Here is a 24,046-nt window from a genome sequence, read left to right as displayed (position 1 = left end):
CCCTGCTCCCTGCCCTCCTGGGCAGCCAGGGCAGCAAGGACGGCACCCAGGGAGTTGCCCCATGGACAGGGCCCCACAGAGACACCACCGAGCCTCCCAGGGTAAGAGGCCCTAGGCCCTGCAGGCAGGTGGAAGGGACTGCCAGGAGGTTCAGAGGAGAGGGAGAGACAGGACTGGTCAGGAAATGAGGAGGGAAGGAGGGACAGGAGAAGCAGAAAGGAGAGATGGGTTGTCAGGGGACCGCGGACAGGTGAGACAGGACAAGCCTCGATAGAACTGAAGGAGAGACGGGAGGAGGGCCTGGGGACATGAGAGGAGAATAGGAAAGGGGGAGAAATGCATGGAGGGAAAAGAAAGGGAGAAGTGAGGAAGGAGGAGACAGTGCGGTGGAGGGAGGAGAGAGGGGCTCAGGCAGGGGAGCTAGAGCCAGGGGAGGATTAGAATGTGGGCAGGCCCCACAGGAGGCTGCACCCCTGGGAGCAGCGGGGACACTGCTGTACTGCCTTCGCCGGCTGGAACCCCGCACAGCAGTGGCTGGGAAGCTGGCCACTTCCATTCTGTTCACTCGCCGCTGGAGAAACCTGTCCTGCCTTTGAGGGTGACAGACAAGGGTGGGGGGAGGAAGCAAGTTGTCCATGTCCACTAGCCTGGCATCTTCCTCCCACTGGTTCTGGGGCTTCATTTCTGCAGAGAATGTGGGGTACTGAGCCCAGGGCAGCGGGGGACAGAGAGGCAGGCAGTCCTTGGCCCCACCAATGATCTAATCAGAGACCCTCTCAAAGCAGATCCCACGGCCACATGCTTGGTCAGCTGTGAGCTCGGAGGGGGAAGCCTGAGGGCCAGCGCTGCCAGCTCCAGGGCCATCTGGTGGAGGAAGGACGCCACTGCCAGGCACGCAGGGGACACCCCCACCCCAGGACTGCTCTCAGGCGCAAGGCTGGAGGCCAGAGAGCAGTGTGGGGTGCCACGTCAGGGAGGAAGCCGGGTGGGGCTAGGCAGGATCGCGGGTAGGCGGGAGGGGCCGGATGGAGCCACTCCCTCTCGGGGAGTCCAACCCCCTTAACCCCACCTCAGCAGAGGCCAGGCCTTCACGTCCACTCACCCCCACTGGGCAAAGCAGAGGACGCCTGCCAGGGGGACAGTGTGGGGCTGGGAGAGGCGTTGCCCAGGATTGGGCCACAGAAGGAAAATAACAGGAGAGCAGATTCAGGGGGTAGGGAACTGGAGGGGACATGAGGCAGGGCTGCAGGGTTTTCAGGGACAACACATGGCCTGTGCCCTCTGAGGAGCTGCCTTGTGGATGTAGAAAATGGACCAGGTCTGGCAGGGAAGCGCCTTCAGGGGCTCCCTGGGTAGGTGTTTAATACATGTTAACCACATGAATGAACAACCCCCAGAGATGCTCTGGCTAAGGCTTTCCCCTCAGCAGCTGCCCCGCTGGAGGCCTGCGCCTCCCTGCTCACCCGCATCCACCCACCTGTGCTCCCTGCTGCCCGCTCTCCACCCAGATACCACACAGCTGGTGGCAAGGGACTCCTTCCTGTGCGGCTGGTGAGGGGAGCCAGGGCCTAAGAGGGCAGAGCAGGCTCCGTGCTCGCCGCTCTCCCATCCTCTGCCTCCAAACATCCTCACCACCCCACTGCAACCCCCACACGTCTGGGGTCCCCAGGTGCCTAAAGGAACAAACAAACAGCCAAGAGCTTGAACTCCCACAGAGGGTTGACGGTGGCTGAAGAATAGGCACCGTCTGCCTAATGGGCCAGGCCTCTGGAAGGCTCTGGGAATATCAGTGTGAACAGGGCAGACACAGTCCCTGCCTCCAGAGGGCTTACCATCTATGGAAAGCCCTGGTTCAGGGATAATGGCACAAGGCTACCAGCCAGGCGATGGGGTACCAGGAAGTCAGCTGCGAGGTGCTGAGTGTAAGCACCGGGCGTGGGAGGTGCAACTTCTCCAGGGAAGAGGTGTAATGGGAAACGCCAGGGCTGAGGAAGTTGGCTTCACTGAGGGGTGTGAGGGAAGGCCATTCTGGGCAGAAGGGAGAGCTTGGGCCTCCCAGAGCTGGTGAGCCTGCCACTCCCGAGGACCCGGGAGAGGGCCGGGATGACTGCAGGGCAGAGAAGGGAGAGAGGAGGTGCAGAGGGTGGTCCCACCTTCCCCTCAGACACCAGGTTCCGCTGGGAAGTAATGGGATGGGGATGGAGACCAGTGGGGGGGGGGCGTCTTCAACTGTCAGCCCTGACCCCCTCTCTTCTCTTTACAGAGCTGCTGGCTGCAAAGAAGACCCACACCTGTGAGTAGAAGCTTGGGGTGAGCACTGGTGCTGGGGTGTGGAGAGATGGCACAGAATCCAGCAGGGATGTGGGAGGTTCTCGGGAAAGAAAGGCACGGTAGGTTACAGAGATGGAGGGGCCGTGCACAGGTGGCCCGGCCTGAAGAGAGGCGGAGCCTAGAAAAGCAGGGAGATGGGGAGAGAGACAGGGAGATGAGGAAAGGAGGGGGAGGGATGAAGAAACCTCAAGATCAGGGCAATGGAGGAGATAAGGGGGAAGCCCGACGAGCCAGGGGGAACATTGCAAAGAAACAAGGAGTAAAAGGGCGCTGCCGGGCAAGGAGGGGAGGGATGCTGGACAGAGACACCGAGAGGGAAGGGGTGGGGCAGGGAGGCAGGGTGGCCTGCACCAGGCTTTGTGGCAGCTGAGCCAGGTTTGGTGTTCCTCTCTGTGGTTAACACATCCTGAGGTGTGAACAAGCCTGGGGTCAGGCTGTGCAGGGCTAGAGAGCAGGAAAGTGTTCATCATGGACAGGGACACTCGGACAGGGACACTGTGGGTCCCAGGGCCCTGGAAGACTGAGGCTGCAGCATGCGAGAAGGGGCTAGAGCTCAGGAAGGACTTCCCATGGATGTGAGGGAGTAAGCACATCAGATCTACCCTCCTGGTTTGTGGGAGAAGCTACTCCCCCAGAAAATGCACCCACTCCACCTCGGTCCCAGAGCTTGTGTCATACCAGAGCCAGGCGTGCCCTTCACAGCCTGAGGGCGCTCTGGGGAAGGCCTCCATGAGCCAGGGGTCCCTCACTCGATGGGGACAGCTCTGGGGCAGGAGAGGTTACCTCTCTGGCCCTGCCTCGAATGGCCTACCAGTTCCTCCTGAGAGCTCGCCGCCACCCCTTCCGCTGCCAACAGTGCCTAGGACCTTGCCGTTCCAGGGCAGCCGCGCCACTCTCTCCCTGAGCCGGGCAGACCGGGGCTGGGGGCCATCCAGGATGCTTCAACTTCCTGGGTGGGGGCTTGCTTTGCTCAGCACAATCCTGGTGGGGCCTCGCCTGGCCCTAGCCACAGGGCCCCACGGAAATGCTGAGCAGGGCCCGGGGAGGAAAACGGGTCAAGGAGTGACGTGTGAGCGAGGGGAAGGGAGCCGGGGACCATATGTGGGTGGGGGGTAGAGGGGGAGTTTCAGAGCAGCTAGAACTGGAAGTGGCTAAACTCCATTCCTACCCTTAACCCCTAACCACAGAAACCTCGGCCCGGGCCACCCCCCCTGATGCCCTTCCCAACCCACTGGCCCTGTGCAACCGCACCCCCACCCCCACCCCCATGAGTGTCCTCCCAAACCCAGGCGGCCAGCCCTTCGCCCAATCCACTGCCCAGCTCCTGGGGGTGAGGACGGCCAGCAGGGAGAGGGCTGTACCAGGCTGAGGAGCTACTGGGGTTCCGGTAAGAACGGAGACCTCCGGGGATCTGACCCAGAGAAGCCAGGAAAGATACACCTCCCTCCTCCAGGCAGAGAGGCCCCAATCAATGGGCTCCAAATTGAGACAACTCCAAGAAGGGAGGAGCCCAGGAGGGAACCCCCCAGGCTGAGGTACCCAGAGAGCAGATATGAGACTGAGAGGGTCTCTAAAATGGATGGGCCCCTCAGAAGGACCCCTAGGCCAAGGAACTCTACAGAGAGGCTCACCCACGAGGAGCCCTCTCCCAAGCTGAGGCACCCTTGGGGGCAGACTTGAACCAGAGAAACCCTGGTTCAGTGGGATCCAGGACCAACCTGCCTGAGTTTGAATCCTGACTTCACCGCTTGCTGGCTGTGTGATCTTGGGCAAGTTACTTAACCTCTCTGTGTCTCACTTTCAACTTTGAAGTGGGGATAACGGTACCTACCTCATAAAGTATTTTGTGAGGATTAGATAATCCACACAAAACATTGAAAAAACATGTCTGGTACATAGGATCATCATCGTCAGCATCATCATCATTCCATTGCAGCAGTTTTGTTCCCAAGGAAATTTCTGACAGACTAACCCTTCCTACAGATAGTGGGCATTTGTCGGATGGTTATTACTGCTACTATTGTCACTTATTCCCTACCCCAGGGCATACGTGGTGTCCGTAGGGAGGGCGTGAGCATGGTGGGTGGTGGGGGCAGCCTCCCAGACTGTGCCTCAGTGGGCACGGCTCTTGGCAGTCCACGGGGTCTCAGGTGGAACACGCCACCACCCCAGGCAGACATATCTGTGACTTACCTCTAGAAACATCCCTGTCCCTGGCGTCACCTGGCAAAGAGGGTCAGGCTTGGGAGTCCTCAGAGGGAGGGGAAGTAGGAAACTGGCCCCAGGCTCATGTGAGCTCCATGCTGGCTCCCCAACCAGAGCCACCCTATCAGGTGGAAACAGCTTTTACCGTGTGTGGCTGTCGATTGTGGTTTTGGAATTTTCCAACGCCCCCTGCCACTGGCTGCCCCGCCCCTCACACCCTGCCCCAGGCCCAGATTGGCCACGTGGGGCGCCTGTCATCCTACCCGCTGCACCCTAGGGAGGGGTAGGGGGTGGCGGAGTGGAGTTGGGGGGTTGTCACTCAGCCACCTGTGTGGTGCTGGCTTAAACCCCCCAGCCCAGAAGCACTGGGGGAGAGCTGGGTGCAGAGCTGCAGGCTGAGGCTCTGCTGAGAGGCCTCGCCCCCAACCCTGCTGCCAGCTGTGCCCCATCTCTGGACCACTCTGGGCTGAGAAGGACAGGGAGCCACGGTGGCAAAGCCCACAGCTCAGCCATGAGAAGTAAGTGAATGGGGCCACCTGGGAAGGGGAAGCCTGGATCCCGCGTCATCCCCAGGCCTTCTGAAAAGCAGGGGTGTCTTGGGAACAGAGTGAGCAAAGCTGAGCCCTCTCCCCTGGCAGGGTGTGTCTCGGTCAAGGCCCAGGTCTGTAGGGAGGTGGGTGGAGTAGCTGGGGAGTCTGAGAGCAGCGAGAGTAAAGGGCTCCTCTGCCCTGAGCGCTGGAAAGGATTCCAAGAGGTGCCCTGCCCCTCACTTTAGAAAGAGACTGAGCCCCGAGAGGCCGAGAGGCCGGGGGCTGCCCTTCAGACCACACAGTTGAAGTAGATGGAGGTTGGTGAGTAACCCGCACCCTGAACGCACCCACCGGCTCCCGCTGCAGGGTTGCCCTCTGTGCCTTCAGCCTGCCTGCGAATGTGGTGGGAAAGGGCCCAGAGGAGCTGCTGGGCCCTGGAGCAGCCGGACTTGAGAGGCGGGTGAGGTCAGCAGGCGGAAAGGGTCAGAACCCCAGCATCCAGGCCATGGAGCCACCAGTCCAGGGGCGCGCACGCGCGCGTGTGTGTGTGTGTGTGTGTGTGTGTGTCCCCAGGCCCAGTCTCCCATTTGCTGAGGGGGATCAGGCAGAGGAGATGGGAGAAGAAAGCTTTCAGCTTCACCCCCTTTCTGGCCGGAGGTCACAGGCCAGCAGCTAGTGGGAGGATGTCTGGGGTCCCTGTGCCATCCAGCAGAGCAAGAGTGGGCGACTCTGCCAGTGCCCAGGTTCATGTAGGAGAAGCCAGAGAACTGCTCAGAGCACTGGGCGCAGGAGAGAGAGGAAAGCCCGGGCCCCTGTGGCCCGCACCTGGGGCAGCCCGGCCTCCACCTGGCGCCTTCCCACAGGACACAGGAGCAAGGCCACCTGGGGACCCAGAAAGGCCCATGGCTGAGAGTCTGATGACCAGGCTCTGCTGCCACCTGCCACCGACCAGCCATGCAGTCTTAGGCGAGTCCCTGGGTCCTGGTCTCCTCTGCAAAACAAGGGAGCCCAACTTAAAAAACAAAACCAATTCTGGAGAGGCTCTGAGGGCCCAGGACCAAGGAGAGAGCCCTGGGCCCCGAGTTAGGCACCCCCAAGGGTAGCGAGGGACACTCAGCTTTCCGGGGTGGGGGGGGACAGGCAGGAAAGAGCTCCACTCCCAAGCTTGGGATGGAGACTCCCGTCTGTGCAGGTGGATGAGCTGGGGTGGGCCAGGAGGGGCGAGAAGAGCCAAAAACGTCCGCAGGAAGAAGGGCCCCGTAGAGTGTCAGTTTCCCTTCTAGCGTCTTCCCATTCGCAGCAAAGGTTAGCCCAGCTGTCTTCCCAGAAATGGCCTCAAATCCGCCGCCCCAGGAACCAATGACTGGGCGCGCTGCGGCGCCTGGCATGCGGGCAGCAGTTCCCGGGACTGGGTGAGGGAGACACGGGGGCACCCCGATGTGAGGCCCCCCACAGCTCCATCAGGGGTGGGAAGAAGGAGAGGGGTCTCTTCTGTTTGGGGCTCTGTGCCACTGGTCCTTCTCACTAGGACATCTCTGGGTATCTCACAGCCCCAACTTACCTGACTGCCCCCTCCATGAGTGCCAGGCACCACCATGCCCTCTGAGGACAGCTGGGGCAAGTCGGAGCACGGGGGACGTGGGATCGGGACCCACCCAAAGGCCAGGGAGCAGAAACAGACTGAGACATAGAGATGCAGAGGCCCAACTCACAAGACAGGGACTAATGTGACACATGGGAGGGAGTGGCGGCCGTCCGGGTGGAGATATGATGGAGAAACCCCGGGAGAGCCCAAACACTGCGTGTGAAGACCCAGACAGAACCAGAGTGCGGAACACAGAGGCCCGCAGACTCGGAGAGAGGAAGCGGAGAGCGTGGAGGGAGACACTGAGTACCCATGGCGTCGAGGAAGGTGGAGAGGAGGAGGCATGGGCTTCCGGAGCTTCTGGAAGGGTGGTACAGGCTCCCTGCTCCTGAGTAGAGAGGAAATGTCCATGAGCCAAAACGTCCCAGCCAGCCAGAGGGCGGGCAGTGCAGCCGTCACACTCCGGCGATGGCCAGGGTGGAGCCAAGAGGCACAGGCCCTGGCGCGAGGCCTGGATGGGGAGGTAGGAGGACGAGCGGGACAGGTGCCTGCCTGGCTTTGCTGTACCTGGTCTCTCTCAGGTCTGATCCTGTGGGTGAGGAGCAGCGGGCCAGATAGAAGGCCACTCCCCAGGGTGCCACCGGTCTCCCCCTGAGAGCCAGGCCATCGGAGACTTTACAAGGGCCCCTCCTTCCTGGCATCACTCCTGCGCCTGCCCTTTTCCTCTCTTCCCATTCCTCACTGGGATCCCAAACACCCCTTACTCACCCCACCCCAGCCCGGGGCTCTGGAGGCTGGAGCGTCCAGCCTGTCTCATCACAGCGAGACCTGGGTGTTGGTGTGGCCGTCCCTCCTGGGGGCTCCCTCCCCTGCCCTGCCTCTGTGCCCCTGACTCAAACGGGGAACAGGGACTTTCCCCTGCTAAAGAGCTCTCCAAAGAAGGCAGCCCCGGGGTCCTTTCCAGCCTCCACGGCTGGTCCACTCCTGCTGCTGCTGCAACACTGCCCCTTCCCGAGACCTTGGGCTCAGAAAGGATGGAGCCGTCTATTTGCCTATTTGCGGGGAGGGATGGTAGCAGGGCAGGGCCTGGGGCCAGAGCCAGGGTCTTTCTGACCCCTCGAGCCTCCTGGAGCAGAAGGGAGAGACAGGCCTGGAGGCAGGGAAGGCGGCTGAGGGTGCCGGTCTGGGCTCCCACTCCTGAGCTTCCTCCTGGTGATTCATCCCCTCCCCCATTCGCTGGTTGTTTTCACTCAATTCTTTTGTTTCCCCTCCTTTCGCCAGTCCCAGACTGCGGGGGTGGCGGGGGCACAAGGAGGGGGTTTCAGGTGGCTGGCTGGCTTTCATGGCTTTTCAAAACCCCAGACTCTCCCTCGCCCACCTGAGTTTTAGCTTCGCTACTTTCTCAGCCCTGGGATCTGGGTGCATCAGCAGAAAATTCTCGGCATGGGCTGGGAGGGGTGCTCACCAGGTAGCCTGACCCCCGCCTAGCCCTCCCCTCCACCTCCCCTGCGGTGGTACCCACCACCGTGGTTTCCAGCTTTGCAGAAGCTGCAGGAACTGAGAGCTGAGGAAGGAGGGAGGGAGGCTGGCGACAGGCTGGGCACACTTGTGGTCTCCCTGGGCAAAGGGACTCAGAGTCTGGGCTTGCGGGGAGAGGGGAGCCCAAACTAAGAAAAGAGACACGTTCGTTCCCCTTTCCCATTCACTCACTCGAATCTGCAGAGAGGTCTGCAGAGATACGTGAAAGCCAGTCCACACCCAGTGGAGCTGTCTTCTGCCAGAGGAGTCCCAGTCGGGAGCTCAGCTGGGCTGGGCGAGCTGCCCACCTTCCCCTGGGTAAAGGCGGGAGGAAGAGCTGGGACAGAGGGCATATCGTCTCTCTGGATCTTTACATTACACACGAGTCCGGCTGTAGTTCCACGGGTGTCCTCCCTGGATTCGGTTGCTAGCCTGCCTCCTCACTTCACACTCCCCCTGCAGCCAGTAAGGACCCCGTCCCCTATCCCATCCTCCTCAGTGCATTTGGGCAGCGCATTCTTGTAGGCCAGCCGTGGGCAAACTACGGCCCGTGGGCCGGATCCGGCCCGTTTCCTCCCTGGATTCGGTTGCTAGCCTGCCCCCTCACTTCACACCCCCCTGCAGCCAGTAAGGACCCCGTCCCCTATCCCATCCTCCTCAGTGCATTTGGGCAGCGCATTCTTGTAGGGTCCAAAGCTAAATGGTTGAGGACACTGTTGTAACCTTAGTTGAGCCGTTTACTCCCCCCCGGACTCAGTTATTTCTCATCTGTGCAATGGGGACAGTAAAGTAGTGCCTACTTCGCGGAGTTGTTGTGATCATTAAATGAAAAATGTCCACAAAACCTGGCAGAGAGATGGAATTCAGCCTACCATTGTTATTCCTCCTCAATCGACGTCCACTGGAGAAAGGAGAAAGGGGACACAGGGAAGGCCCAGCTCGAGAGTGACAGAGCCCAAGAGGAGATGAGGACCCCAGGTTCCTCTGTCTGCATCCATTCTCCACCAGGCCCGGCGGGGGGGCAGTGGTTCTGGGGTTTGAGGGGAGAGATCCCCCAAGATGGAAGCCCCCACTTTGCACCTACCATTTCCTCTCTGTGGCATAGGGCACCTGGACAGGGTGCCTTCCTAGGGTGGTACAGAGCAGCTCTGGATGTATTCAAAGTGCGCTATCAATGAATCTCACAGCTGTGAGGAGGGTGAGATTAGAAGCTAGAGGGAGGGGAGCACAGACTACTTGCTCTCTACCGTATTTCCCCCTAGGACGCTCCCTGATGATCCTTCACTGTGCAAAGCAATCCAGGAGAGATGCATTTTCTTTTCTCGGTGTCGCACCAGAATGACGTTGTTAGAGGTCACACTGGGTGGTGGAGAAGATACCAGAATGAGCTGGGAGAGAGACCACCAACACCACCCCACTCCCCCCGACCCCGGGTGGGAGCAGCCTGGCACAAAAGCAGGAAGAGGGAGGAAGTTCTCGCTGCTCAAAAGTGTAGGCTGAGGCCCAGCCAGCTTGAGCGCCAACCAGGAGCTTGTTCAAACGCAGAATCGCAGAATCGAGGCCCCTCTCAGACCTCCCGAGTCAGGACCTGCCTTTTAACCAGATCCCTGGGCGATCTCATTTGAGACAACAAGGGCTAGAGTCATCTAGTCGCTGGGTGGCTTCAGGAGACCGCATGCCCATGTGGCCGTGTCTCTGTCCTTGGAATGAGAGGATGTCCTTGGATGGGACCTGGGAGAGATGCGCAGATCCCCCCAGAGCAGCGTGCGGGCAGCCGGGGCTCTGCAGGGGCTGTGCTGCAGGGCTGGCCTCAGGGTTCCCGACCTTTGCTTGGTTCTAGTTCCTGGCACCGTTGGGCTCTTAGATGGTAAGTTCCTGGCAGGCCAGGCTCCCAGGCAACAGTTTGAGTAATCCTGTGATTACTCAGCTCCCCCTCCCCAATCTGGGTTCCCAGCACCTGCTGCTTCAGGGCGGTGGCTTAAGGGTAGGTTCAGAAGGGGAGGTATCCGAGGTGTTTTTCAATTCCTGCTGCCCCCACTGCCACCTCTGCCCGTCCCCTTCTCGTCCTCTTCCCTCCCCTCCCCTCCTCCACAGTCACACTCATGCGCACCAGGACTTTAACGTTGAGGTTTTGGGTAGATGGCTTCGAAGGGGACACAGGTGTCAGGGGAAGGAGGGAGGAGTAGGAAAAAGGGCCTGACAGGGCTGACAGAGCCAGGACTTGACTGGGTTTTTCTGTGTTTCTTTGGCCCTCTCTCCATCTCTGGGTCTAAGTCTCTATTAATCTGACCCTCTAGTTTGGACCCTCTGACTCTGTGTCTGTCTCCCTGGGTACCTCTGCCTTGGACTACGGCTGGGGACATAGGGCAGTGTCTGGCCTCGTGTCTGGAGTCTGAACTCAGACATCCCCCAAACCCGGTATTTGTGCTGGAGGCCTGTGGCTGGCCACAGAGCCCCAGGAGAAGGGCGAGGTCGTGGTGACACTGTTGTGAGGTTCCTAGAGCCGGGCCAGCAGCGGGTCAGGCGTGGGACAGGGAGATGTGTCTGGGTCACCCGTGTGGTCAGCACACACACGCATGCGGATGTGGCTCTGGGAGAAGGGAACAGGCTGGGAGGCCTGTGGTCGACGGCGGGGCTGGAGCCTGAGTTCCCACTGTGGCTTGGCCTAATCTCCCTCCCGCTTACTTTTGTGGGTGACCCACGTTGGTTTCTCCCCTCTCTGGGCTCAGGTCCACCGAGGAGAGCGAGACCACGGTGTTGGGGGGAAGGTGTTGAGGCAAGGCCAGACTCCATGTCTGGCGACCTCAGATGCCCACTGGCTTTCCTCGCCCTCAGCTCCACTCAGCGGTAACCGGTGTAGCACATGCTCCCCATGGTGATATCATTTAACTGTACCACCTACAACCGCCCCAGGGACAGGCAATGTTATTTTCATCCCGATTTTACCAACGAAGAACCTGAGGCCCAGAGAACCTAAGTGACTTGACGTGCAGGTGCCCCCACATTTTCTGCCCCTTTTCCAAGCACCCGAACCCCTCTTGTTCCCTCTTCCCTCCATTCATTCCAATCTGCTCTTAACGCACCTGAAGGAACCTGCACAGCTCACTTTGCCCCGGTCCTGGGTGAGCACAGCTTTCTGTGTGTGTGATGCGCAGGCAAGTAGGGCTGGGGCTGGGGATCGAGTCCTAGCGGAGGGTTTCAGACCCCTGGTGCCCTGCCTCTTTGAGGAGGCAACTTAGTCTGACTCACCTGAAGGCTGATGGACACAATACTTCAGGGAGTGGCGAGCAGGTCATGGTCACCCCCTCCCCCATCTCACCTCAGCAGACCCTACACGTGATCAGGGCCTAGGTCTGGGCCCGAAGGGAACTCAGAGGGGAGGCAGCAGGTCAGCAATGGCAGAGAATAGACCTCTATGCCCTTGGGAGGGACAAAAACACCGGAAGTAGCAGGAATCCCAACTGCCCAGCTCCCTTCAAAGATGGGCTGGAGGAAGGCCAGCTGCTGGGCCCTGGAACTCAGTAGAGAGCTGTGGGCATTGACAGCATCAGTGAAGGGAGGGGGCAGGCACAGCTTATAGTGAGTTCAGTGAACAAACACTAACACACAAACAGGAACGTGTGCCCCCTGGCTCACGCAGACATGCATTGGCTTACAAATCACGTGTACCTTTCATGTGTATACACACACACACACACACACACACACGCAAACATGCCCACTGATATGTGCACCCCAAACGCTGTGTACACAGAGCAGCTTAATGGAAAGCTCAGGGGAACTGGAGTGTAGACCCAGCTGTGGGTCAAACTAGCCGTGTGAACCTGGGCCAACGGCCTTCCTCATCTGGTCTCTTTCTTCGTCGGTAAAGGAAAGAAAAGGTTGAACGAGATGGTCTCAAGCCCCAGGCAGCATTACACTCCTGATTTGTGTGCATGTAGTTGAACACGGAGGCCTTCGTGTGCACATAAGCATATTCACAGGGCCACCCTCTCTCTGCTCTGGGGCCAGGGCCCTGGGAGCCCTGTCTGATGCTCTCCCTGGCTCCCAGGCGTCCAGCAGAACTGGCTTGCTAGCCCCACTCTCCTGTGCTCCATCTGCTCTTCTCCCTACCCTCTCTGGGCCCCCCTCTGTGGACCCTGTCCCTCCCTGAGCCTTCCCTGCCCGGCTGAAGATGGCTGGCCCAGGTGCCCCCAGCTTGGTGCACCACATCTTCCCGCCAGGCCCCACACTCTGCCCGCCAGGCCCCACACTCTGCCCGGGGGAGCCCAATGGGGGAGGGTGGCCCAGAGGAAGCCCCCTGGGCGGGAAGCAGGTGTTGTGAAGCAGCGAGGACTCCCAGGTCCTCAGGCGGGAGGGAGGCAACGGGGCCTTTTAAACTTGAAGCGCTGAGCAGGTGGCCTCCCCGCAGCTGCTGTCTCTGCCCCGCTAGAGCTGGAACAGCTCCCGGCAGCCCCACAAAACAAACAAAAAAATACAAAAAACGGCCCCCACAGCCCCTGGGCTGGCAGCCCTTCGCACCTCCAGTTTGCAGGAGGGAAAGAGCGCTGAGCGAGCTGGCGAGCTGGGCGGGGTGGGAAGGACCGTGGCCCTGTATCCACGAATGGGGGAGGGTGGCCCAGAGGAAGCCCCCTGGGCGGGAAGCAGGTGTTGTGAAGCAGCGAGGACTCCTAGGTCCCCAGGCGGGAGGGAGGCAACGGGGCCTTTTAAACTTGAAGCGCTGAGCAGGTGGCCTCCCCGCAGCTGCTGTCTCTGCCCCGCTAGAGCTGGAACAGCTCCCGGCAGCCCCACAAAACAAACAAAAAAATACAAAAAACGGCCCCCACAGCCCCTGGGCTGGCAGCACTTCGCACATCACTCCCTCCAGTTTGCAGGAGGGAAAGAGCGCTGAGCGAGCTGGGCGGGGTGGGAAGGACCGTAGCCCTGTATCCACAGGCCAGGCACACGGGGTAGGGCCAGAGAAGGCCCCAGGCCCACCTCCTGCTCTTTCTTTTCCAGCACAAATCGAAGTGATTCCTTGCAAAATCTGTGGGGACAAGTCATCTGGGATCCATTACGGGGTTATTACCTGTGAGGGGTGCAAGGTGAGCGCACGCGTGCACACGGTCTCCTAGAGATGAGGAGGGGGGGTTGGTGGCCATGGACCCCAGGGATGGGCTCCGGGGTGGTGCCTGGCCTGGAGGGCCCTGCACACAGGGGCCTTGTCTTAAGCTGGGGAAGCGATTGCGGGACGAATCGCAATCACACCAAGAAATGGAGGAGAGGAAACTGACCGCAGGACCTGGGAAAGCTGGGGTCAGAGCTCGTGGGCTGGAGGCGCTGGGGGCTGAGCTGGCCTGGCCACGACCAGCAGCCCAGCCTGGTCTCCACCTGCCTCCCCAGGGTTTCTTCCGCCGGAGCCAGCACTGTGGCGTGGCCTACGCCTGCACCCGCCAGCAGAACTGCCCCATCGACCGCACCAGCCGGAACCGATGCCAGCACTGCCGCCTGCAGAAATGCCTGGCCCTGGGCATGTCCCGAGACGGTGAGGCCCAGTGGGCAGCCCCCCAGCTTTCCCTGCAACCTTGAGGGGCCTCCTGGCCTCTGCACACGCCCTTCCCGGGGTCCCCTCTCCATCCCTCCCGACAGGCCTTGTCTCCTCCGCTGCTCACTATGGGGTAGGCAGGCCACCCTCATCGGAGCTCTTCCCAGCCACCAACTTCAGGCTCGGCTAGAACAACCCTCCTTTCCTCTCTTTCTTCTCCTCGGGATGGATCCTCCTCCCTCCACTCCCCTCTTTCCCTCCTGCCCCATCGCTCCAGCCCTGGCCCCTCTCTCTTCCCAGCCCCTCACCCCTGTCCTGAACTCTGTGTCAGGAGTGGTGGCCTGAGGGTAACCCAGAGGCCGGGAGGGTGCGGGCTTGCTGTTCCTGGGGCCTTTCTCCACCTTCCTCGCCCCCCCTCCTCAAACTCTGTGTCAGGAGTGGTGGCCTGAGGGTAACCCAGAGGCCGGGAGGGTGCGGGCTTGCTGTTCCTGGGGCCTTTCTCCACCTTCCTCGCCCACCCCCTCCTCACACCCCCACCCCAACCCCACCCCACCACAGAGGGAACCCAGGCTGGGGGGGCATGAGCTGAGGGGGAGCCAGAAGGAGCCTGTCAGCACTTTTCAGCGCCCAAAATAACAAAGTGAAAGGAAACAGGCAGGGGTGCGAGGGGCAGGCGGGGCGAGGGGCTGTGCCCCCACACCTGGGAGGGGTGGGGGGGGAGGCAAAAAGGCAGGAAAGAGAGAGCAGAAGAGGATGTTCAGACACCAGCCGCGGAGCCTGGGTTGGGCTGTGGTGAGTATCTAGGTCACCAGGGAGCCTGCAGCCTGACCACAGGGAGACCTGTGTTCTCAGCCTCCTCTTCCTCCGACCCTCCTCGAAAGGCGAGGTGACCCCGATACAGCCTGAGGCCCCCTCCTCGGCCACCCCCAGCCCGACTTCGGGAGGCCAGGATTCTCAGCCCAGACCCATGGCTTAGACTCGGCCACATTTAGAAGCTGGGTTCACGCCGGGAAAGTTTACTCAGATGAAATGCCTGGGCCCCCGAAGCCAAAGAGAGAGAGAGAGAGAGAGAGAGAGAGAGAGAGAGGTGGGAGGGTCCTGAACAGAGTCCCCCAAAGGGAGGCTCTCAGGCCAGACCCCAGAAGCTCTGCCTGGATCAGCTATTCAGGGAGCAGCAAGTTAACCCCCCAATCATCAAAACGCTGTGGGCTCTGCCCAGTGCCTGTCCTCCTGCCTCAAAAGCTCCCGGCCCCCACCTCTTGCAGCTGTCAAGTTTGGCCGCATGTCCAAGAAGCAAAGGGACAGCCTCCACGCTGAGGTGCAGAGGCAGCTACAGCAGCAGCAGCAGCAGCAGCAGCAGCAGCGGGAGCAGCGGGAGCCGCGGGAGCCACGGGAGCAGGTGGCCAGAACCCCTCCTGCGGGGGGCCAGGGGGCAGCCGCCCTCTCCTGCACCCTGGGGCTCCCCGATGGGCAGCTGCCCCTGGGCTCCTCGCCTGACCTGCCCGAGGCCTCCGCCTGCCCCCCTGGCCTCCTGAGAGCCCCAGGCTCCAGGCCTACCTACTCCCACAGCTTGGCCAAGGCCGGGCTCAACGGGGCCTCGTACCACCTCGAATACAGCCCAGAGCGGGGCAAGGCTGAGGGCAGAGAGAGCTTCTACAGCCCGGTCGGCCCGCTGACCCCTGACAGATACGGACTTCATGTGGAGGATCCCAGGCATCCTGGGCGGGGGGACCCAGGACAAGGCCCGGACAGCTACCGCAGCCCCAGTTTCCGCAGCACCCCCGAGGCGCCCTATGCCTCCCTGACGGAAATCGGTGAGCAGCTGAGGAGGCAGAGGGGCTGGGCAGGATGAGGGGGGGCATTCTGAGAGAGCTCCTAGTCGGCACCCCATGTAAACCAAATTCGAGCCCCAGAGAGCTGAAGGGTCCTGGACAAGGGGTGGAGGGGCCGGCAGAGCAGGGATGCACCAGGCAGAGGGGTGCCCCCATATGTGTGGGGAGGTGCCAGCTGAGACGGAGCCCATGTGCCTTCTCCTCTGGCCCCAGAGCACTTGGTGCAGAACGTGTGCAAGTCCTACCGAGAGACGTGTCAGCTGCGGCTGGAGGACCTGCTACGGCAACGCTCCAACCTCTTCTCCCGGGAGGAGGTGGCTGGCTACCAGCGGAAGGTGAGGCCGGGGGACCTGCCCGGAGCGGGACACCCCACCACTGGGGAGTCCAGAGGTGGCCACCTGCACACCATGTGGGCTGGGGCCGAGCGGCGCATCCCAGATAGACACATGTGCACCCACGTTGGGGTGGGGGTGTCTACCTCCCAGCAGATGGACCCGAGCTTTCCCCGAGCCTCTGCCTGGTAACACTTGGCTGGGCCTCCACGCCCCCACCTTGGCGCACTGTCCCTCCTCTGTCAACCACAACACCAGGCAGAGCCCTGATGGCCACTCGTTGAGCGCCCTCCCCTGCCAGGCTCTGTGCGAAATGCTCTCTGACATCCACTGTCCCTGACCCTCTGACAACCAACCCGTGAGGTGGGGATGTGTTTCTATTTGTAACAGACCTGAAAACTGAGCGGGGAGTGGTTAACAGACTCACTCCAGGTCCCAGGGCGGTGGAGCCAAAGGCAAATCCAGGTCCGCTGGGCTCCAGAGCGTGTGTTCCCTCCTCTGTCCCGCTGGGACGGTACAGCCAGCTCTCAACACACTCGTTTGGCCCTGGCCTGTTGCCTCTCTAGACCGTTAAGGCCTTTGGGTGTGTCTTTTGGGGGAGGGGGTCAGTAGGTGCTTTTCACTTCAACAAAGATGCAGACTCTTTGAGGGCAGAGCTGTGTCTTAGACTTTCTTATTCTCCCACAAGAGCTCGGTCCGTGCCAGCCGCTGGTGGGTGCTCAGGAAGTGGGACCCAACCCCGGGGAATGGACCCCGAGTGTGCATCTGTGCTGAGAATAGGCTAACGCGGCCGCGCGGAGAGAATGTGGGAGTTCATAAACTATCCCCTGCCACGTGTCCGTGCGGGCTCCCGGGGGCGTGGGGCGGTCCCCGGGTCATAAAGGGGCTACAGTGGGACCCTCCTCCTTCCCTGCAGTCCATGTGGGAGATGTGGGAACGCTGCGCCCACCGCCTCACCGAGGCCATTCAGTACGTGGTGGAGTTCGCCAAGAGGCTCTCGGGCTTTATGGAGCTCTGCCAGAACGACCAGATTGTGCTCCTCAAAGCAGGTGCCCAGGGAGGGTGGGCAGGCCTGGGGGTAAGGGGGCCGGGCGTGCAACGGGGCAGGGCTGAGTGGAGGGAGGAGGTCAAGGAACCAGGATGCCCAGCGGGACAGAGACGCAGGCCTGGCTTTGTGTGACCTGCCTTTTCCTCCCCGCCCCAGGAGCCATGGAAGTGGTGCTGGTGAGGATGTGCCGGGCCTACAATGCCAGCAACCACACCGTCTTTTTTGAGGGCAAATACGGTGGTGTGGAGCTGTTCAGAGCCTTGGGTGAGAAGCAGGGGGAACGAGAGAGAGGAGTCGGGTGGGTCTAAAGCTTCAAGCCCCAGGGCGTCCTCTTTTCAGGGCAGATTGTCCCCTCTGTGCCAAACCCCAACGGGGTGTCCCTGGGCACTGAGGCCTCACGCAGCTGGCCCACTCTTCCGCTTCCTCTCCATCAGGCTGCAGTGAGCTCATCAGCTCCATCTTTGACTTCTCCCGCTCCCTGAGTGCCCTGCGCCTTTCTGAGGACGAGATTGCCCTCTACACAGCCCTGGTCCTCATCAATGCCAGTGAGTGTCGCTGGGCCAGGGTAAGGGACATTCAGTGGGCTGGGGTGTGCCAGATATTGAAGAGTCTAGACCTTCGGATGTGGTTAAGTCTGGGAAATTGCTTTAAAGAGCATATAAGCCTGGCCAGTGTGGCTCAGTGGTTGAGCATCGACCTATGAGCCAGGAGGTCACAGTTCGATTCCTCGTAAGGGCACATGCCCGGGTTACAGGCTCAATCCCTGGTAGGGGGCGTGCAAGAAGCAGCCAATTGATGATTCTCTCTCATCATTGATGTTCTATCTCTCTCTCCCTCTCCCTTCCTATCTCTGAAATCAATTTAAAAAAATATTTAAAGAGCATAGGTGCCCATTAAAGCCCAATATTGCTATAAAAGAAAATGAGTTAAAATGAAGATTCAGAGGAGCCTGAGAGAGGGAGAGGCGCAGCACAGGTGGGGTTGGAGGAGTGGGCGGTGTGAGGATGAGGGGAATCGAGCCAGTTCCCTGGGAGAAAAGAGTCTGGCTGTGCATCCAAGTCAGTCATGCCACTGTGACCACACGTCGGAATCACCGGGGGAGCTGTAAGCAGGATTACCACCTGGGCCCGCCTCCCAGAGACTCCAAGCTTTATTAATCTGGGTGCAGCCAGAGCACCAGAATCGTTAACAGCCTCCCCAGGTAGGTGGTCATAATGTGCCACCAACCTTGAGAGTCTCTGCTCGGTGTGGACTCACTTGAAGCCTGTACGCCATCATGGCAGGACTCCGGACAGCACTCCGGACAGCACTCCACTAGAAGGGCGAGGCCTGGGCTGGGCCTGGCCAGCAGAATGCTAATAAGTATTCGGAGAACCTGGGGAAGAGTGTCCAGCAACTAACCTGAGTTCACAGACCAAAACGATCAGTTTCTGGCTCTGCCACTGAGTAGAGACCTAAAAATACTCCTTAAACTGGAAATAACGACGTAAAAGATGACATCTGGCTATTTTATGGAGCCAGGGCAAATGGTGGTTTGTCTGCTGACGTTAGCTGCAGACTGCTGCAGAGGCCCTGACGCTGGCCTAGGTGGCTTCATGAAGGCCATCTCCTATCTGAGGTCACCCTTGGCTAGTGGACAGGGGCTCTCTTCCAATCTCTTGGGTGTTTTTTTTCCATGGCAGAAGCCTAGTGCCTAGCATTGGATGGGCTATGAGAAATACCAGGGCACCAGGGAGAAGACAGCTTGGAGTAGGGAGACTGGAAGTTCTTATCTTTTTCATCTCTCCCCTCAGTTTTCCTTGTAGTCAGCCAAGCCCAAGGCCCTAGAGCTAACCATTGCCAAATCAACACACACACACACACACACACACACACACACACACACACACTCAGCTGAAAGACCTCATCCAGAACAGATGTCCAAAATAGTACACCCTAGCCCTAGTCGGTTTGGCTCAGTAGATAGATCATTGGCCCACAGATTGAAGGGTCCTGGGTTCAATTCTGGTCAAGGGCACATACCTGGGTTGCAGGCTCGATCCCTGGCCCGGGTCAGGGTGTGTGCTAGAGGCAACCAATCGATGGATCTCTCTCACATCAATATTTCTTTCTCTTTGTCTCTACCCACTCCCTTCCACTCTCTAACAACAACAACAAAAAATAACCAACCAAACAAACAAAAAATAGTGCACCCTTTTGGTGGAAGCTAATGTCTATGTGTTTTCTTGTTCTCACTGTGGCCCCTTCCCCTCCTTCAGGCCGGCCAGGGCTCCAAGAGAAAAGGAAAGTAGAACAGCTTCAGTCCAATCTGGAGCTGGCCTTTCACCATCATCTCTGCAAGACTCATCGCCAAGGCATCCTGGCAGAGGTAGGAGCAGTCCCTGGGGCAGACAAGGCCCGGCCCAGCGCCAGAGCTGTGACATCAGGGCTTGTGGGGCCCAGGCTCCGAGGGTACAGAGAAGCATCTGCCACAATGCATTAGAGAGCTTGCAACAGCACGGGAACTGAGGGATCCGGCAATCACTTCTATGTGCGTAAAGATGGAAAGTTAGAGAGCCCGGGATTGGGAGGGACCTCCAGGGAGCAATTCAGTTTAATATAGCCAACACTTACCCAGCACCCGCTCGTACAAGGCGCTGTGGAATGGAAATATACAGGGATGTGTCCTTGTCCCTGCCGCGAGTTTTCAATCTGCTACGAAGAAGAGACTCCTGCACGACTAGCTCTAATATAGCGTAGAATGTGATATAGTAATAATGCAATTAACACAGTTCTGTCTGTGGCAGATGTGATCGCTCATCCTCAGGGCAGCTCATTCAATAGGGCAGGTACTAATATCTTCCTGTACGATTCAGGAGGCTTAAGTGACTTAGCCAATTTTACACGCTAGGTAGGTGATACACGCAAGATTTAATCCCAGTGGTCTTTCCACCATATCCCTTGCCTGGATACATTACTTTGATAAGAGCTTTGGGGGAAATGTTAGGAGAACATAGAACAGGATTAAAAATAATTTGGGGGTGAAAGGAGTGAATCATAAACGCTTCCTAGAGGAGCGTTTAAAGTAGGCCATGAAATAGGTAAGATTTTTAACAGACATTCACGGGATGGGGCAGGCATTTCAAGTTTAGAGAACAATCTGAGTAAAGCTACGGAGACGAAATAATGCCTACATGGAGAATATAGTTCATGGTGCATTTGCACTAAAGTGTAAGATCAGGATAGATTGATGGAGGCAGGGAAGTAGCGGAAGACGCGCTTGAAAATTAGGTCAGGGAGCAAATCAGAGAGCACTTTAAATGACATATTAAAGAGTAAAGGCTTTATTTCTAGGCAGTGGCGAGCCCCAAGGGCTAAAAGAATGATATCATCGGAGCTATTATTTAGGCAATTTAATTTGGAACCAGTGTAAAGGAACCACTTATGTAAGTGTTCAAGCAACGAGCCCTTGCTATGTGCCAGGCACGGTGCCCGGTGCTGAGGATACAGCAATGACTTAAACAACTGTCTGTCTCTGCCCTAAAGAACTTCCAGTCCAGTAGACTAGATTAGGAGGAGAGACGAAGACTGGAATCTGGGAGAACATCTGGGAAGCTCATCTGGTTAGATCCACCTTCAGAATATATCACCTCCCCACTGTCACCACACACACGGCACCCACCCCCCAGCTATCAGTTTTCACTTGGATTGTTAGAGAGGCCTCCTAACGGGACCCCTGTCCCACCCTTGCCTGCCCTGTGTCAGCCCCACAGCACTGTTCTCAGCCCTCCAATAGCTGCCCTCCATGCTGAGAGTCAAATCCAGTGTCTGTGTCAGGGTCTCCCGGCCTCATGACATGACCCCTGACTGCTTCTCTCACCTCTTCTCCTTCCGCTGCCCCCTCAGCTACCCTTTCCAGCAACACTGGCCTCCTTGCTATTCCTTGAACACACCACACACAGTGGTATCTCTGAGCTTTCGTACTTGCTGTTCCAGCTGCTGGAATGGTCTTCCTCGAGTTTTCTAAATGGCCTGCTCCATGCCTTCATTCTGGAAAGGTTTTCCCAGACCACCTCGTACCAAAAGCCCTTCACCCTGCTTTATTGTTCTTTAAAGAAATTCTCGGACATATTATGTATTTGTTTAGTTTCTGGATCCTTCACTAGAATATACATTTGGTAAAGGTAGATATCTTATCCACTGATGTAGTATCCCCACAGCCCATCCCAGTGTCTACCTGAGTAAGTGCTCAACACCTACTTGTTGAATGAATGAATGAATGAATGAAACTATTTATGGCAAAAGCCAAAGAAACTCAAAGTAAAGCAGACAAATGAAAAGACGATGAATTCAAGAGATGCTAAAGGGTCCCATGCTGCCTGCTCTTCCCTGGCTGCCCCTTTCCCGGGAAACTAAGCTGGGCAGAAGGGGTGGGGTGGCTGTGAGAGGTATTTTTAAGCCTCGCTTGCTTATAGAGGAAACTGCAGAAGATAAATGGCTTTCCCAGCCTTTTCCCAATGAGGTCTCCCTCCCTCTGTCACCTCATGGGTCTCTGGGGTCTTTTTCATTCCCCCTCCCCAACTGAGTCCTGGAAGTGTTGAGAGAGAGAGAGAGAGAGAGAGAGAGAGAGAGAGAGACCCTACCCAAGGAGCTTAAACCTAAGGTAGGAAGGCAGACAAATTGGATCATTTTTCTAAAATGGGATTTAAGTGCTACACAGAGGAAAGACCTTTAATCTGGCAGAGGGATGGGGACGCTAGTTAGAGAAATATTCCCAGAGACGGTGACACTTGAAAGTAAGAATTAGCCAAGCAAAGAACCAGAAAGGCATTCCAGGTGAGGGGAACAGTATCAACAAAAGCAAAGAGTCATGTGACCATATATACATCAGAGACTCACAGAATTTCACTATTATAAGAGCATAAAGTGTGAACAGGGTTCCTTTTAGGGGTAGCAGGAACATGATTGGGGGTTTCACCCAGAAAACATACACCTGGCCCACATCAGCGTTCCCTTGCCTCTGCTTCCTGACAATACCTACCCCTACCCGTGGGGTCTGGCTGTTCCAACAAGTGCCAAGTGCACAGAGAGAGAGGCAGAGGGTTACCCTAGGCGAGGAAAGATGAGAGGACTCCATTGCTCTGGGGAGAGCGCTGAAGTACTGACCCTCCTTCCCCATTAACCCATCTCCAGCTGCCACCCAAGGGGAAGCTTCGGAGCCTGTGCAGCCAGCATGTGGAAAAGCTGCAAACCTTCCAACATCTGCACCCCATCGTGGTCCAAGCTGCTTTCCCCCCACTCTACAAGGAGCTCTTCAGCACTGAAATCGAGGCCCCTGAGGGGCTGTCCGAGTGACCTGGAGGAAGGACTCCTTTCCCGTCTAGAACCTGCTGGACCATCTCCCTGGACACCCCTCCCCTCCTCAGCCTTTTCCTTTCCCGTGACCCTGGAGGGTGGCCCTACCTGTTCTTTGGGACTGAGCAAATGCTGAGACTGGTTTTCTACCCACAGGCCCGCCTGGCCAGTGTGCCGAGACCCAAAGGGCGGGGCGAGAGGAACAAGGTCTCCAGCCTCAGCTTTGCTTGATCCTCTCTCCCATGCCCCTTACCCCAGCTTCTGGAGCGAGGGGGTGGCGAATATTAGGACCTCTAGGAGGACCAAGGTGTCCTCGGGACAACAGGGGGGATCCAGGACAGCCTGGACAGATGGAACTCAGCTCTGGGCTCAGAAGCTAAGAATAGACCGTTGAAATACCTCATTGCATTTTCCCGTGGGCTTCAGCGCAGGGGGAGCATCAAGCTGAGACTGGCGGCTGGAGCCCAGAAGGACATGTACAGAACTTGAATCTGGACCTTTAGATTTTCTGCCTTCCCCGCTCCTCCCAGCTCAGCAAGGAAATGGTTGGGCACCCTGCCCTTCTCCTGGGGTCTAAAAAAAAAACCCCAAAAAACCTGTATACATGGAGGGAGGGGCTGCGGATAATTTTTTATGGGATTTGGGTATAGGCTAGGGTACAAGGAGAGCCAAGAGCATCACAGACAGAGAGAGGGTTAGAACTCATACCTCCCTCATGTGCACTTTAAGAATAGACGTTAGGGGTTAGCACAAATCTGATCCGGCAAACGGGAAGCTCGCGCGCTCTCGCGCTCACGCACACACACACACACACACACACACACACTCGACCTGCAGTTATGCGGCTCTACAGACACAACACACACACACACACACACACACATGCACGCACTCGACCTGCAGTTATTCGGCTCTACAGACACCTTTGATCTCACATGATCTCCGTCTTCCTTGAGGTCACTGAGGAGCTTAGCGGCCTCAGGAAGAGCACCAATCCTGAGGGACCCAGAGCATTCCCATGGTGCCCCACCCACCAATCTTAGACCTGGGGCGCTCCAAACGCTATCCCAGTCCAGCGGTCTCCTATCACAAGAAAATCCAAGAGACGCAGAGCTGGCTGGCCACTGGACAGTCCGAAGGCCACGGATGGACCCCCAGGAGGACTGTGTAGGCCCAGCTCTCGTGAGGGAGGAAGGAAGCAGGAACAGTTGCAATCCAGCCACTCAGCGATTGGGAACCACCGACTGCAGCAGGGGGAGGAGGCCCCGTCTCCAGGTCTCTAGCCCCAGCCCCAGGCTTTACAATGAGCTGCCTGCCCTCTGCTGAGGGATGAACAGCAGAGGGAGGGGGTTTGCCTGTCAGGGGAGGGATTCATTGGGTAAACGTAAACCCCAATTTGTGCCATTCTTTATAAAATGATTTCAGAGGCAAGAGGTGTGTGTGTCTTCAATAAGATCATCTACGCACTGCTCCGCAGTCTGGCTCCTAGGTGGGGACCCAGGTCTCCGGCCCAGCCAGCCGTCAGCATTGTAAGGGCTCAGCCCCTACTCCGATCACCCCTCACTGAAGCTTGGGAGCGGATCCCCGGGAACCCCCACGCAAGGAGCCTCAGACTCAGCTCGGCAGGGGATGTTCCGGGCGGAGAACTTTCCCCACAAATGATACCCACAGGGGACATTTACAGTGAGAGGCTGCCGGGAATCGCCCTGCATCTGGGAAGACAGCCCTAAGGGGCTTGGCCCTGGAGCTCCCGGGAGGGAATCGGGATGTGGGAGAGACTCTTTGGAGCTGCCCTGCTGCTTCTACT

General features: G+C 58.4%; 1 protein-coding gene across 1 annotated transcript; it reads left to right on the top strand.

The window, feature by feature from the left end:
* RORC (RAR-related orphan receptor C) lies at positions 1 to 22,327 on the top strand. Its single transcript, XM_005880625.2, has 11 exons — positions 1 to 101; positions 2,264 to 2,293; positions 13,168 to 13,253; positions 13,552 to 13,693; positions 14,959 to 15,507; positions 15,739 to 15,860; positions 16,774 to 16,906; positions 17,062 to 17,169; positions 17,340 to 17,450; positions 19,164 to 19,273; positions 22,078 to 22,327. The coding sequence occupies exons 1-11, from the start codon at positions 62 to 64 to the stop codon at positions 22,237 to 22,239; spliced, it is 1,593 nt and encodes a 530-aa protein (XP_005880687.1). The 5' UTR covers positions 1 to 61; the 3' UTR covers positions 22,240 to 22,327.
* The last annotated feature ends 1,719 nt before the right edge of the window (positions 22,328 to 24,046 follow it).

This window comes from Myotis brandtii, unplaced genomic scaffold (assembly GCF_000412655.1).
Source record: "Myotis brandtii unplaced genomic scaffold, ASM41265v1 scaffold643, whole genome shotgun sequence".
In the NCBI taxonomy this organism is placed as follows: domain Eukaryota; kingdom Metazoa; phylum Chordata; class Mammalia; order Chiroptera; family Vespertilionidae; genus Myotis; species Myotis brandtii.
Note: the sequence above shows the minus strand (reverse complement) of the source record. Positions and strands in the feature narration are given on the sequence as shown.

Excerpts from the sequence above, each read along its gene's own strand:
- RORC (XM_005880625.2), top strand. The coding sequence starts at position 62 with ATGGACAGGGCCCCACAGAGACACCACCGAGCCTCCCAGG. Across the intron at positions 2,294-13,167 it reads TGCAAAGAAGACCCACACCT|CACAAATCGAAGTGATTCCT; the intron begins GTGAGTAGAAGC and ends TTTCTTTTCCAG. Across the intron at positions 19,274-22,077 it reads GCCAAGGCATCCTGGCAGAG|CTGCCACCCAAGGGGAAGCT; the intron begins GTAGGAGCAGTC and ends ACCCATCTCCAG.